The sequence below is a fragment of the Phodopus roborovskii genome, unplaced genomic scaffold, assembly GCF_943737965.1.
Source record: "Phodopus roborovskii unplaced genomic scaffold, PHOROB, whole genome shotgun sequence".
Lineage (NCBI taxonomy): Eukaryota > Metazoa > Chordata > Mammalia > Rodentia > Cricetidae > Phodopus > Phodopus roborovskii.
In genome coordinates, this window is record NW_026126433.1 from 41,943,768 (window position 1) to 41,957,365 (window position 13,598).

A 13,598-nucleotide genomic window follows, 5' to 3' on the forward strand; every position below is an offset into this window, starting at 1 on the left:
GTCTCTCCCCTCCCCCACGCCCGCGGCGGCGGCGGCGGCGGAGGCGGTGGCGGCTGGAGCCCGGATGCGGCGCCGTGAGACAGGCCCGGGAGGGAGAGCAGCGCGGATGGATCCAACATGGCGGCGCCGATCCTGAGCCGAGAGTGAGGCGGCGGGGCGGCCGGAGTGGGGAGGGGGAGTCGAGTGGGACGGGGCGGGGCCGGGCGGGGCCGCGAAGGGCTTGGGGAAGGAAAGTGAAGGGGGAGGTGGTGGCGACGTCCAGCCCGAGAACCTCCAGAGAGGGAGGTGACGGGACGCTACGAGGTGGGGGAGGGGAACAGCCGAGGGGGGCGTGCAGGGGAGATGGCAACTGTGGGAGAGGGCAGGGGTCGAGGCGCTGGAGTGCGAGCATGGGGAGGGGCGTAAACAAGGGCCCGGGCTGGACCAGGCCAGGGGTATTAAAGAGGCCGAGGTGGGGAGTGGGGCTGCGATCCAGCGCTTTGAGAGGGGTAGGAGCAGGAGGGAGAGGCTGAGGGTGTGAAGGGGAAGGGGGCTTGTGGCATGCGGTTGCAGGAAGGGCTGGACTCCCGGGAGCGCTGTTGTGAGGACGTGGGAGAGGGGGAGAATTGGACTTAAGACATTTTGTGAAGGGAGGTTTTCAAAGTGTTAAAATTGGAAGTGGAAGCGGAAGGGCCTTAGGGAGAATTTGGGTGGAAAAGGAGAGAAGGGGGGTTTGGGAATGGGGAGAGTGTAGATGTGACGAGGTGAGGTAGAAAGTGAGAGACCCGGAGGAAAGTTTGGAAGGAAAGGGAGAAAGGCAGAGGAACTGCACGGATGATAGGGCTTGGGGGGTTTCCCTTTCCCTTGTGGAAAGACAGCAGAGTTAAGCAGTATCAGTTGCAGCCAATTTTAATTGCCGGGCGCTTAGCTTTTAATAGGGTGGGAAGGGCAGAAAGGAATGGTCATGTGGGTTTGAAGAATTGGGGTTGAATGAGGGTTCAACCGGAATTGCTTTCCAAAACACTCGCTTGCTTACTGCTTCCTTGTTTTTCCTGGTTACAAATAGGGAGATGAGTACAGTACTTTTCTAGGTTTTTTGCAATTAGCCATACAAGATGGGGAGAGAGACATGACTGGAGCCTATCTTACCAAGGTGGAGGCTCTGGAAGCCTGAGGAGGATATAAAGAGACAGGCAGGCATCTAGGTAATCAGGCTAATTAAATATGCTTTCTTTTACAGACCCTTCTTTTGCTCTTCACGTTCTAGGAGGGAAGGAGGGGTCAATATGCATATTTAAAAGCCTGTTTCTTCCTGAAGTGTAGGCAAGAGTGGATGCTGCCATAGTGGTTATTTTGTTCTCATTGTGTGCTAAAGGAAAAGGTGAAGTTGGAAATGAATTCTGGTCTGATGAGGGAAGTGATGTGAAGGAAGCGCTCTCTTGGGCTGTAACTTTTTACCTCCCAAGTTCCCCCCAGCACTTATGGTGTGAGAAAATAGATGGGGTCAGGAATTGGGGAGAAAAATGAGACAGTATCAAGGTAATGGTTTTTCCCAGAGGTTGTTGAGTTGGGACTTTTGCTATGAGCCATTGACACTGAAAGTTCTTGGGTTTGATACTATATTGTGATTTGACAATCAAAGAGGGGACCTTGGGGCCTTTGTTATGTTTGAGTTCTTTAGCTTGGAGTAGTTCAGTGAAGTGACTTTAAGCTCCGATGACCCATGATTTTTTTTTTTTTTTGGCCACGGACATTGACTAACTGGACCTTGGAAGTTTCAAAATAAAGCTTGAAATTTTACTCTTTCCCCCCCCCTTATTTGTTTTTGTTTTTGTTTTTCTGCTGGCTTTGAAACTTGTGCTAGGAAGAGACCTGGGAAATTAAATTTCTTGAAAAGGTAAGTCTGGAACTTTTTATTGTTTTCAAACATTGGAAGGGAATGGAAATGGTATGAAAAGCATTGGGGTTGAACCTAATTAATGAGGTAGATGCTAGGGAAAATGAGTTGCACTCACTCTTCTGAGTTCATTAAGATTTGTTGCAGTCACTCAGGTAACTGTAGATAGGAGGAGGGACAAATGGATAATAAGTGTCTTGTGACAAGGTCCCAGCTTTGGTTTGCTATTGTCTAGCCTTCTGGTCATCTCTGAGTGAAACATGTTTAACATATGGAAAGCTGTGCTCTTGTACATTATCTACAAAGTATTTCTCTTGTAGGGTGGCTGAGGTAACTTCAGTGGGAAAGATTGTCTTCTAGTTTACTGTCTCTCCCAGCTGTTCAGAGTTCTTGGGATTTTTTTTTTTTGAAAACATACTGTGTAATTCTGCCTTCCAGATATAGTTGATTGTTTTCCTAGTCCCACCAGCAGGAAAGCACTTCAAGAACTTACTCTTAACTATCTTGAAGATTTTTCATGTAGTGTTGTAGTTCAAGGTTCAAGCCAATTTTTCTCCCCCTAGACAGGGTTTCTTTGTGTAACAGCTCTGACTGTCCTCTATTTGTAGATCAGGCTAGCTTCAAGCTCACAGAGATCCACCTGCCTCTGCCTCCTGAGTGCTGGGATTAAAGACATGTACCACCACCGGCTGGCAAGCCATTCTTTTTTTCTAGACAGGTTCTCAGTAGGTAGTCCTGGCTATGTAGACCAGACTGGCTTCAGTCTCACAGAGATCTATGTACCTCTGTCTCCCAAATGTGGGGGGTCAAAAGGGTGTGCCACCACACCTGGCTATTGTCAGTCTTTTTTTTTTTTTTTTTTTAAGTTTTCCACATGATTTTCTTCTAAGGGCTTCTTAGAGTCAAATATTTCTTTCTCTCTTATGAAGACATAGGTATTATTCCTGTTAAGAAGAAGCTACCATTTTCATTCCAAGATATTTCTTCTACAAATTCTTTGCTGCCGATAAATCAAAGTACTTTAAAAAGTTACAGTTATTTCTGGATGGGAGAGTCTAGACTGCTTGTGCATGGAAACCCAATAGAGAATAATCTATCAGGAAGAAACTGTCTAGGTACTATAGACTCTTATTGGCTCTTGGTAATTTCAGACCTCCCTAAAGGAAAACAAACTAGAACTCTAGGAAATTCAGTGGTTCATTTGAATTATTCTGTGCTAGGGATGTAGCTCAGTGGTAGAGCACTTACCTACTTAGGCCCCTAGGTTTGATTCCGAGTACAAAAAAAATGTGTATGTTGGTGTCTGAAATATAGTAAGATCATTCAATGGATCAGTACACTTGTTTATAGCTATGGTTTGTTTGTTTGTTTTTATATAGAATCTAACTATGTAGACCAGGTGGCTTTGAACTTCGAGATCCAACTGCCTCTGCCTCCCAGGTGCTGGGATTAAAGGTGTGCCACCGTGCTTGGCTGCCTGTTGCTTTCTGTCTCTTGGTAGTTAGCCATATCTTAGATACCAATATAAAAGTTCTTTCTAATCTTCTGTTTGGAGGAGTGTGTGTTCTTGTCACTGTGGTGGCTTCCATCTAGGAGCTCTGTGTCTAGGCTGATCTCCCTTGCCACTGAAAGCTGAGTGTAATTTGGATTAAGAGGAAGTTGGTGACATTCTTTTCATCCTTAAGTTTGATTCTTGGACACCCTGGCTGGGAATCTGAGTTAATTTACAATTCTAGATGATAAGTGAGGAAAGCAGCCTACCGCCTGCATGTCATCCTCTTGATATCATTGTGGAAGACATGACTTAGGAAATGCTTACATCTGTATTTTGCTTCCTTAAATAGTATAAGTCTGATTAGTGACTTAACAAGGAAGGGTCTGCTATTTAGTCTTGTTTCGGACTTTATAAATGGCACTGAGGCTAAAGATTAGCATCATATGTGTTAGTCTTGAAGAGGGTGCCGTTTTCTTATTCCCACACAATTCCAGATTGAACTAGGTCAAAGTATACCACCTCCTGGGATGGACCAGAAGGGAGTATGCCTCTACCACCTGCTATTCACCTGAATGGCAACAGCAGGTGGCAGAGAAGGCATGGCTGGAGTGAGATGAAACTCCTTTGTGCTAGTCAGATTTATGAGTTAAATGAGCTATGTCTGTCTGGCCTTCTTTTTCTTCTAGAATATGATTGGATTGTTTGGGATTGAAGAGACCTAATTGCTCCCTTCTCTAGATCTAATAAGGAAAATGACATGCATCCTTTTGACAATTCATAATGTTTCATTTATAGAATTTTTCAACCTTAATACTATAGACATTTTGGTTCAGATAAATTTTTGTTGTTAGTGATTGTCACATGCTTTGTAGGATGTGTTACAGTACCTCGGCTTTATTGTATGCTGTTAGTGAACTCTTCACCCGGCTTGACAATTGCAACTGTCCCAGTCATTGTCAAATGTTCCCTGAGGGGGCAAATTGCTCCTGGTTAAGAACCACTGACCTAGACATGATGAGAATTCCTAATCCCTAGTACCTGAGATGATCAAGGACTTAAAGGTGATTCTTTTCCCCTCCTCTCAAGTGAAGGGAGTTAATCTCAGAGGATTGAGCCCTGTTGTAGTATTACAATGATTGTATAATTAGGGCTACAGTGTTTTGCTTTGTTTTGCCTCATTTTCCAGGGACAGAGTATGTGGGGGTGGCTTTTCTTAATTGCTTGGGGTTTCAGGATACTCTGAATTAGGGACCCAAGGAACAACCTGCTCTTCCGATTGGTTGGACTTGAAACCTGCCCATCTGTTTCCTCTGGGATCCTTATAGTCAGCAGCTGGCCAAGGGAACAGGTGGGATAGGGACCATGGAAAAGTCGTAGGGGCTCTGAGGAAGCTCGGTTTTCTCCCACTGCCTACTTGAGTAGGGCTCTATTTTTCCTCAGCAGCCCCATTTGTGCCCAGTGACAGCAGGTGAAGCAAGTGGGAGAGACAAGGAAAGCAGTCTGTAGCTGAATGCTTTTCTCAGCTTCCTCCCATACTTCTGGTGGAGGGGATACCTGGGCGCCCAAAACTACATGTGGTTTATATTTTCTTTACTTAGATTTCTCTTTTTTCTTTCTAAAATTTGTTTATTTTTTGGTTTTTGAGATGGGATTTCTTGTTGTAGCCCTGACTGTCCTGGAAGTTGCATTGTAGACTAGGCTGTTCTGCCTACCTCTGGAGTGCTGGAATTTTTTTTTTTTTTTTTTTTTTTTTTTTAAGGGAAGGAGTCTTCTTGCATTTTCCTTGTTGGCTCACTGAGGGAGAAAGGACAGCTAAGCCGTCACCATGGTTCTTCTGAAGTAGCTTATCATTCTTTTTGGTGCTAGAAATGGGATCCAAGGCCTCGTGAGGGCTGAGCATCACTCTACCACTGATTTATAGCCACAGCTTCTCTCTCTTGTAGCTTAGCCAGGATCTTCCTGTGGAAAATGGTCAGGACACCATCTTGTTGAGTAGGGTTGTTTGGTGCGGGTAGGTTATTATGGTATGGAGACAGCTCTAGCTAGCTAGAATATATGCTTGGTTACTGACTGTTGGATGTGCTGGTGTGCACCCCCTCACCCCATTGCGAGACAGTTTTCACTGTGTAACTCAGACTGGCCTTGACTTTGTTATCTGTCTCCGTCTCCCTAATTTTGGGATTATAGGCAAGTACATGCACTGCCATGCCTAGTTTACATGTGTCTTTTTGGTGGAGTCCTCTCTCACTCTTGGACTTTGTAAGTTTGTTTTTTAACTGCTATTGCTTGTATTGTTGACCTCTTAGAAATTAAGTTCAGTTTTCTTCTCCTTCCCCCCCAACAGGGTTTCTCTGTGTAGCTTTGGAGTTTGTCCTGGAACTTGCTCTGTAGATCAGGCTGGCCTCGAACTCACAGAAATCCACCTGTCTCTGCCTCCCGTGTGCTGGGATTAAAGGTGTGCGCCACCAATGCCTGGCTAAGTCCAGTTTTCGACAACAGGCTGCTCCTACAGATTTCTACTACTAGATATTAGGATATAAAGATGAGTGATGGAGCCTTTAGTCCCAGCACTTAGGAGGTAGAGGCAGGCAGATCTCTGTGAGTTCAAGGCCAGCCTTGTTTACAGAGCTAGTTCCAGGACATCCAGGGCTGTTACACAGAGAAACCCTGTCTCAAAAACAAAACAAAACAAATCAAAAAACGTAAGTATTGATGCTGGTAGTACATGCCTGTAATCCTAGCATTCAGAGGCTCAGGTAGGATCATTGAAACTTCATTGCCTTTCTAGGTTACATAGCAAGTTCAAGGCTAGTCTGGGCTACACCTTGAGTCAAAAAAAAAAAAATTGGAGAGCAGAGACTTCTTGAATAGAGTCAGTTGCAGGGGCTGGTGAAATGGCTCAGCAGGTTAAAGAATGTGTTACCAAGCCTGACAGCCTGACAGCCTGACTTCCATCTCAGGAACCTACTTGGTGGAAAGGGAACTGGCCCCTGGAAAGTGCACTGTGGGCCACACACACACACACACACACACACACACACACACACACACACACACACACACAAATAAATGTAATATAAATTTTAAAAACATAGAGCCAGTTGCAGTAGTACAGTTGAGATGATGACTGGAATCTGAACCATGGCTATGGCAGCAGCAATGAAAGGAAAGCACATTTAAGAAATGTTTTGCATTGTACAGTAGGAGCTAAGAACTGACTGCTTGACTGCAGGTCGTGGTCAGCCCAGAACATACTCAACAGTACTGTCTTGAAAGATAGTAAGTATAAATAACTATAAAGTGCAGGTGAACTATTAAGACTAGACAATTGGTTGGTGATATTATCCAGGTGAGTTTGTGAGTCAAACACAGGGCTGTGATTGGTCCCTGGCAGGGGGTTGTTACATGCCATCTGTGAGGAAGGGTTAGTTTGTTTGTTTTATTATTATTATTCTGTTTTTGAGATCTAGTGGCCCAGAGTGGACTCAAACTCCCAATCTTCCTGTTACAGAAGGCCTCTCAGAGTGCTGGGATTATGGCTTGTGCCACTAAACACACTTTTGCCATGAGACTTTGAAGTTAAGGGACATGCTTAAAGTCACACAGCTAGAGTTTGTAGTGACACAGAATTTAAACTAGTTCTAGCTAGTGACTTACAACTGTTTATTTGATGCAGTTTCTATATCAAAGATTGAATTATCTACTTTTTGGTTTTGCCTATATTTAAGAAATGGGTCTGAATGATGGTGGTGCACACAGGTGGATCTCTGGGAGTTCGAGGCTGGCCTGATCTACAGATCAAGTTCCAGGACAGCCAGGACTGTTAAACAGAGAAACTCTGTCTTAAAAAAGAAAGGAAGGAAGGGAGCCAAGCATGCCTTTAATCCCAGCACTCTGGGAGGCAGAGGCAGGCAGATCTCTAAGTTCGAGGCCAGCCTGGTCTACAAGAGCTAGTTCTAGGACACCTCCAAAACCACAGAGAAACCCTGTCTTGAAAAAAAAAAAAAAAAAAAAAAAAAGAAAGAAAGAAAGAAAGAAAGAAAGAAAGAAAATATTTAAAATATTTGGTTGGTTGGTTGGTTGGTTTGGGACAGGGTCTCACTGTATAGTTCTGGCTGGCCTGGAATTCATAGAGATCCTCCTGCCTCTGCCTGCCAAGTTCTAGGATTAAAGATGTACACCACCACTCAAAAAAAAAAAAAAAAAAAAAAAAGATTAATTTTTCATTTTTATTTAATTATTTGTGTATGACTGCAGGCATCTCTGATCCCCTTACAGCTGGAGTTACAAGTGGATGTAAGCCTATCCATGTGGATGCTGGGGATTGAATTCAGGTCTTCTGAAGATTAGCTAGTGCTCTTAACCATTAACAACCCTCCCCGTCTCTTTTTGAGACATGGTTGTGCTGTTTAGCCCTGGCTGGCCTAGAACTCTGTCTGTTCTCAAATTCACAGAGCTCTTCCTGAGTTATGGGATCAAAGGGGCATGCTGCCACACCCAGATGTTACTCTCTTATTGTATTTTTTGTTGTTTTTATAAGATAGGGTTTTTCAGTAAATACACCAGGTTGGCCTGGAATGAGATCTTAGTGTCTCAGCCTCCTTACTGCTGGTTACAGGCATATGTCTCCATGCCCAGCAAATCAGGGTTTCAAGGGACCAAAAGCAGAATTGGGGGGCAAGAGGAACAATCTGAATAGCCTGAAATAAAAACAAAATTTGTGATAGTTTCTTATAGTCCAAGATGGCTTTGATCTTGCTCTGTGGCTGAGGGTGGCCTTGAACTTTCTCTTGCCGCCTCCACCTCTCAAGTGCTAGGATGTTAGGCATGCTTTACCACACTGGCTTGTTTTGTCTGAGATATGGTCTACCTATATATCCTTGGCTGACTGCAACTTGCTGGCAGACCAGAATGGCTTCAAACTTAGGGCAGTCCTGTCTTTGGCTCCTGAGTAGCTACAATAGGAACTTCTGAACTGTGCCACACTAAAATTGCACAAAACATTCTCACTCTAGGAAGTGGTAGCATCCCTCTGGTGGGATCTGGATGTAGGGTGTCATCTGCTGGGTATGACAAGCTTTAGGATTGTTTTTGTTTGTTTTGCCTTTTTTGAGGGTAGGTCTCTATAGCTTTGACTGTTTGATTGTCCTGAATTCTGTGATCTGCTTGTGTCTGCCTCCTGCGTGTTGGTTGAGATGAAAGGCATGCACCACCATATCCAGCATGGGTTTATTTTTTTTAGTAAACACATTGTGATATTTGATGAACTTTAAGCGGTGTACTGTTAGTAGCATGTTAAGACAATACAGATAAATATAAAATTAGTTGCTACCAGTGTGTGGCTCGCTCATGGGTTCTTGTCCTGTCTTACAGGACATTGGAGATTGCAGCCGCCGAGCAGAGATTCTGGAAAGCACTCTGTCCCTGAGCCTCTAGCATGGCGGGCCTGAAGCGGAGGGCAAGCCAGGTGTGGCCGGAAGAGCACGGTGAGCAGGAACATGGGCTGTACAGCCTCCACCGTATGTTTGACATCGTGGGCACCCACCTAACGCACAGAGATGTTCGCGTGCTTTCTTTCCTCTTTGTTGATGTTATTGATGACCATGAGCGTGGACTCATCCGAAATGGACGTGACTTCTTATTGGCACTAGAGCGCCAGGGCCGCTGTGACGAGAGTAACTTTCGCCAGGTGCTGCAGCTGCTGCGCATCATCACTCGCCATGACTTGCTGCCCTACGTTACTCTCAAGAAGAGACGGGCTGGTGAGGGCTTATGGGGTCTGGGAGCTCTTGAATATGAGACGACTTGTGGGAAGACAGGAGCGAGTAGCACAGGAGTCTAAAAGGGAGGTGGTCTTGACCTAGGGAGTACCTAGGGAAGAAGCAATGAGACCTTTTGGGAGAAGGCAGGTGTGTATTTTTTCCTGAGTGCCTCCTTCTCCTCCTGCAGTGTGCCCTGATCTTGTAGACAAGTATCTGGAGGAAACATCAATTCGCTATGTGACCCCCAGAGCCCTCAGTGATCCAGAACCGAGGCCTCCTCAGCCCTCTAAAACAGGTGAGAAGGTATTACTTGTAATTTTCATAAGCAAGACAATATTGATCCCATCACATGCCTGCCTGGGCCAGCATCAATGATAGCATGCAGTCCCTCTTCATCTACCCCATTAAAAAAATCAGAGGCTGGGGAGATGGCTCAGTCTGTAACATGCTTGTTGCATCAACATGAAGACCTGAGTTCAGAGTCCCAGCACTTACATAGAAAAAGCTGGGCAATCCAGAAGAGAGAGGGGGTGGGGGAGGCAGATCTCTGGAACTCACTAACCAGACAACTTTAGCACATAGGTTTAGTGCAAGGCCCTGTCTAAAACATAATGGGGAGAGAATTGAGGAAGATGGCCAATGTTGACTTTGGCCTTTGAATGCAGTCACACCTATGTGAATACACCTGTGAACATGTACACACACAAATCAGATGAGATATGCTTTGTCTAGGTCTAGTGTTTGCTCTCATGTCAGATCCTCCTTTTAGGTCACTTTTTAAAAAATCAGTTTATGTGTATGACTGTTTTGTCGGTATGCATGTTGAGCCATCCAGCTTCTAGGACTTTTTTTTTTTTTAATGTATATGAGTGTTTGCCTGAATATTTGTATGTGCACCACGTGTATGCCTGGTCCTGTAGAGGTCAAAAGAGGATGTCAGATCCCTCAAACTGTAGTTAAGATGATTATAAGCCAGCATCTAGGTGCTGGAAACAGAACCTGGGTCCTCTCCAAGAGTACAAGAGCTCTTAACCACTGAACCTTCTCTCCCAGCTTTTTTTTTCCCCCAGACAGCCTCTCTGTAACAGTCCTGGAACTCAATTTGTAGACCAGGCTGGTCTCAAACTCAAGAGATCTGCTTGCCTCTATCTCCCAAGTGCTGGGATTAAAAGCATGTGTCACCACTGCCTAGCCTTCTCCCAACATTTTTTTTTTTTTTTTTTTTAAGCCCAGGAAAGTTGTAGAATTGTGTGTAGCCCCAGGCTGGCCTTGGACTTCATCTTCCTTCCTTCACTTTTTCTTGTTTTGTGAAACAGGGTTCTGGAACTCTGTATACCAGACTGGCCTCAAACTCAGAGATCTGCCTGTCTGTGGCTCCTGAGTGCTGGGATCAAAAGTGTATACCACCATTGCCCAGCTTCCTTCTTTCACTCTTAAGTATAAGCACTGGGATGACAGATTTCTGCCACCATATTTAGTACCCCTCCGCCATGTTAGGGCTGAGCCCAGATCTTCACTTAATGCTAGGCAGATGTTTGATCACTGAGCTATACCCCTCGGCCTTCGGATTACATCATCAATACTGCTCTCATTATTAGGGTAAATGGTTCATCCAAGGGAAGTATTTTAAGTTGTGCTTTTAAAACTTTGTTGTGTTTTCCATTTATCCTCTGGTCAGTGCCTCCCCACTATCCTGTGGTGTGCTGCCCCACTTCAGGTTCTCAGATGTGTAGTAAGCGGCCAGCCCGAGGGAGAGCCACACTTGGGAGCCAGCGAAAACGCCGGAAGTCAGTGACACCAGATCCCAAGGAAAAGCAGACATGTGGTAAGGAAATCCAAAGAACCTAGAGATGTAGACTTGAGGGAAAATGCAAAAACTCCTGGGATAATGGGCAGTGTTTGTTGTTCAGTGTAAGGCAATCTTTGATTGCTGTTGTCAGGTTGGGCAGTGGTATATAACAATTCTTTTTAGTTACTATTAAGTCAAAGGGATGCCAATATTACAGGATGAACCAAGTCAAAACAGAATTAAAATAAACTTCTGCACCTTTGTAATAAAATACTTGCTATAAACAAGATGCTGCTTGTGAGTGACTGAGCATATTCACTGTAGAGAAGCTCCAGCATTGAGACATGGGCTATAGGGACACGGTGAAGAACTTGCTCTGGGGAGGGATGGAGAAGCTGGGAGAAGAGAGTTTCTACTCTGCTGCTTGCTTTTTTAGCTTTGCATGTAAACAATCCTTACTGTAAACCATTCTCCTTAAATTTCTCCCAGACATCAGGCTTCGAGTTCGGGCGGAATACTGCCAGCATGAGACTGCTCTGCAAGGCAATGTCTTCTCCAATAAGCAGGACCCACTTGAGCGCCAGTTTGAGCGCTTTAACCAGGCCAACACTATCCTCAAGTCCCGGGACCTGGGCTCAATCATCTGTGACATCAAGTTCTCTGAGCTCACCTACCTCGACGCATTCTGGCGCGACTACATCAATGGCTCATTATTAGAGGCACTGAAAGGTGTCTTCATCACAGACTCTCTCAAGCAAGCTGTGGGCCATGAAGCCATCAAGCTGCTGGTGAACGTGGATGAGGAGGACTATGAGCTGGGCCGACAGAAACTCCTGAGGAACTTGATGCTGCAAGCATTGCCCTGACCTTTCCCCCTTCTCACCTCTCTGGGGATTGTTCGCTCCATCACCTCTGGAGCTTACATACTGTTCTGGGGTTTGTTCTCTACCCTTCAAAACCAATCACACCGCCTTTTTTTTTTTTTTTTTTTTTTAAAGGAAAAGACAAAGGAAAGTGGAAGTGGTGTTCCCTATCCCTCCCTGCACCCATGTGCCTGGGCTTCCCCTCTGTTTCCTGTTGCCACTTACCCCTAATGTGTGTCTCTACAGCCACCTTACCACTGAGCCGTAAGACAAGTGTATAGGGATGGAGTCTATGGAACATAGCCTTTGTAAGGGACTGAACATTGCTTTCAGGTGCATTGAGGGGTAATCAATACTTATGGCTTTATGAGGGCTCTTATGTCTGAAAAACCAAAGGGCTGTGAGTAAAGGAGCTATGTGGAAGGTGGGACTCTGAAGTGTATTTTGGAAATTAATTGCCACCTTCTTCCAAATTATAGAATTTTTTAAAAACAAAGAAGCTGTGGCCCTCTCCACTCTCTCCTGGCCTCTGGTGCTGCTCCTCTCTGCCTTTCCTTCATTCCACAGCTTGAAACTGCTGCCTGGTGTGGCTCCCCCCCTTTATCAGATCCTCCCCAACGTAGTTAAGATGATTGGGCCAGCCTCATAACTCCTCCCAGCTGTGATGTATGTGTGGATGGACAGAGGAGAGGCTGCTGATTAAAGTACAATTTCCTTGAAAAGGGGAAGGAGGGGGGAGTGGATGTGTCCCTTCTATTTCTAGTGAAAATAACAAACTTTTACCCTACCCCAAGTCCCTTTCCCCTTGCTTCCTTCTGGCTTGAGAGAGAGTATTCAGAATCAACTCCTTCTCCTACGGAGATTGGGGCTAGGACATGCACTGAGCCTTATTGCACTTTCTTAGGCAGGGAGGTATGTTTGAGCCAGGAGGCCTACAAGTGGAGCCTATCTGAGCAGGTACCATACCACCTCCCCTTCCAGTCCCCAAAGGAGATGCCCAGACAGACATTATGATTATTATATTTTTTTTCAATGCCAGTGCTGCTCAGCCCTCGGCATAACTTCAGTTTTCATGAAATAAACACTGACTATATAAAATTTTACTTTTCTGAAACTGAAATCTGAGGTCAGGTCAAAGTTTTTTCTTTCCCACGAACTTGAAACCTGTGTTCCATTAAGAGAGTTTAAGGTTCTGCAAGTGAAGGAACTGTGCTTGGGTCCTGCCTACAAGTCACAGTAGCATCACCTCACAATTGTGCATGTGTCTGTGTGTGTTTGTGCCTCTGTGTGTGTCTCAACTCCAGCAAAAGTTAAAAGGCTTAAGACAGTGGCTGACCCAGATTGCCATACAGGTCAGGTCTGCGATGCTGGAACACAGGCAGGTGTTGACGCATCTGTTGTAGAAAGTTGAGATCAATTCTGGCAAGGCAGAGGCCTGGTCCCTCAGAGCAGCAGGCCACCACTGTACCCCAGGGGTCCACCACCATGCTGTGCCCATAACTTGCTCTTGTCTCGTGGTGGCGTCCACACTGTGCTGCTGCTATCACATAGCACTGAGATTCAATGGCACGGGCCCGCAGCAACACCTGAGAATAAGTAGTGTTCGTTAAAGTATATGTAGCAATTATCAGGCAAGTGATAAGCAAAAGTGGGCTCTACAGGCCAATCTCCTCTGACCATTCTACTAGTCAACTAGAAGATGTGACTGCATTAACATGACTTACACCTGTCCGGGAGGAGTGAATTTCCCTACTAGATGGGAAGAACAGAGAAGAGTGAGGTTTGTTTGCTTTGATTTTTTTTATATTTTTTT

The 13,598-nt window shown here is 45.2% G+C and overlaps 2 protein-coding genes across 8 annotated transcripts in view; one reads left to right on the plus strand and one right to left on the minus strand.

The window, feature by feature from the left end:
- Positions 1-12,905, plus strand: Dedd (death effector domain containing). Of its 4 annotated transcripts, none has more exons than XM_051186261.1 (6): positions 1-143; positions 1,844-1,876; positions 8,745-9,133; positions 9,321-9,428; positions 10,812-10,958; positions 11,412-12,905. In XM_051186261.1, exons 3-6 carry the CDS (start codon positions 8,809-8,811, stop codon positions 11,786-11,788), a joined length of 957 nt encoding a protein of 318 aa, XP_051042218.1. In that variant the 5' UTR covers positions 1-143; positions 1,844-1,876; positions 8,745-8,808; the 3' UTR covers positions 11,789-12,905. The 4 variants fall into 4 exon arrangements, with proteins under 4 accessions (XP_051042218.1, XP_051042220.1, XP_051042219.1 ...); XM_051186262.1 differs by lacking the exon at positions 1-143 and adding an exon at positions 193-303; XM_051186263.1 differs by lacking the exon at positions 1,844-1,876 and having other exon boundaries at positions 2-143.
- The window catches only part of Nit1 (nitrilase 1), a 3,359-nt gene continuing 2,550 nt past the window's right edge, over positions 12,790-13,598 (minus strand). For all 4 annotated transcript variants that reach the window (XM_051186259.1, XM_051186257.1, XM_051186260.1 and 1 more), the window contains exon 7: positions 12,790-13,371. In XM_051186259.1, the coding sequence (XP_051042216.1) occupies positions 13,105-13,371 (267 nt within the window). In that variant the 3' untranslated portion in view covers positions 12,790-13,104. The remainder of the gene's footprint in view (positions 13,372-13,598) is intronic.

Excerpts from the sequence above, each read along its gene's own strand:
- Dedd (XM_051186261.1), top strand. The coding sequence starts at position 8,809 with ATGGCGGGCCTGAAGCGGAGGGCAAGCCAGGTGTGGCCGGAAGAGCAC. Across the intron at positions 9,429-10,811 it reads TCCTCAGCCCTCTAAAACAG|TGCCTCCCCACTATCCTGTG; the intron begins GTGAGAAGGTAT and ends TCCTCTGGTCAG. Across the intron at positions 10,959-11,411 it reads CAAGGAAAAGCAGACATGTG|ACATCAGGCTTCGAGTTCGG; the intron begins GTAAGGAAATCC and ends AATTTCTCCCAG.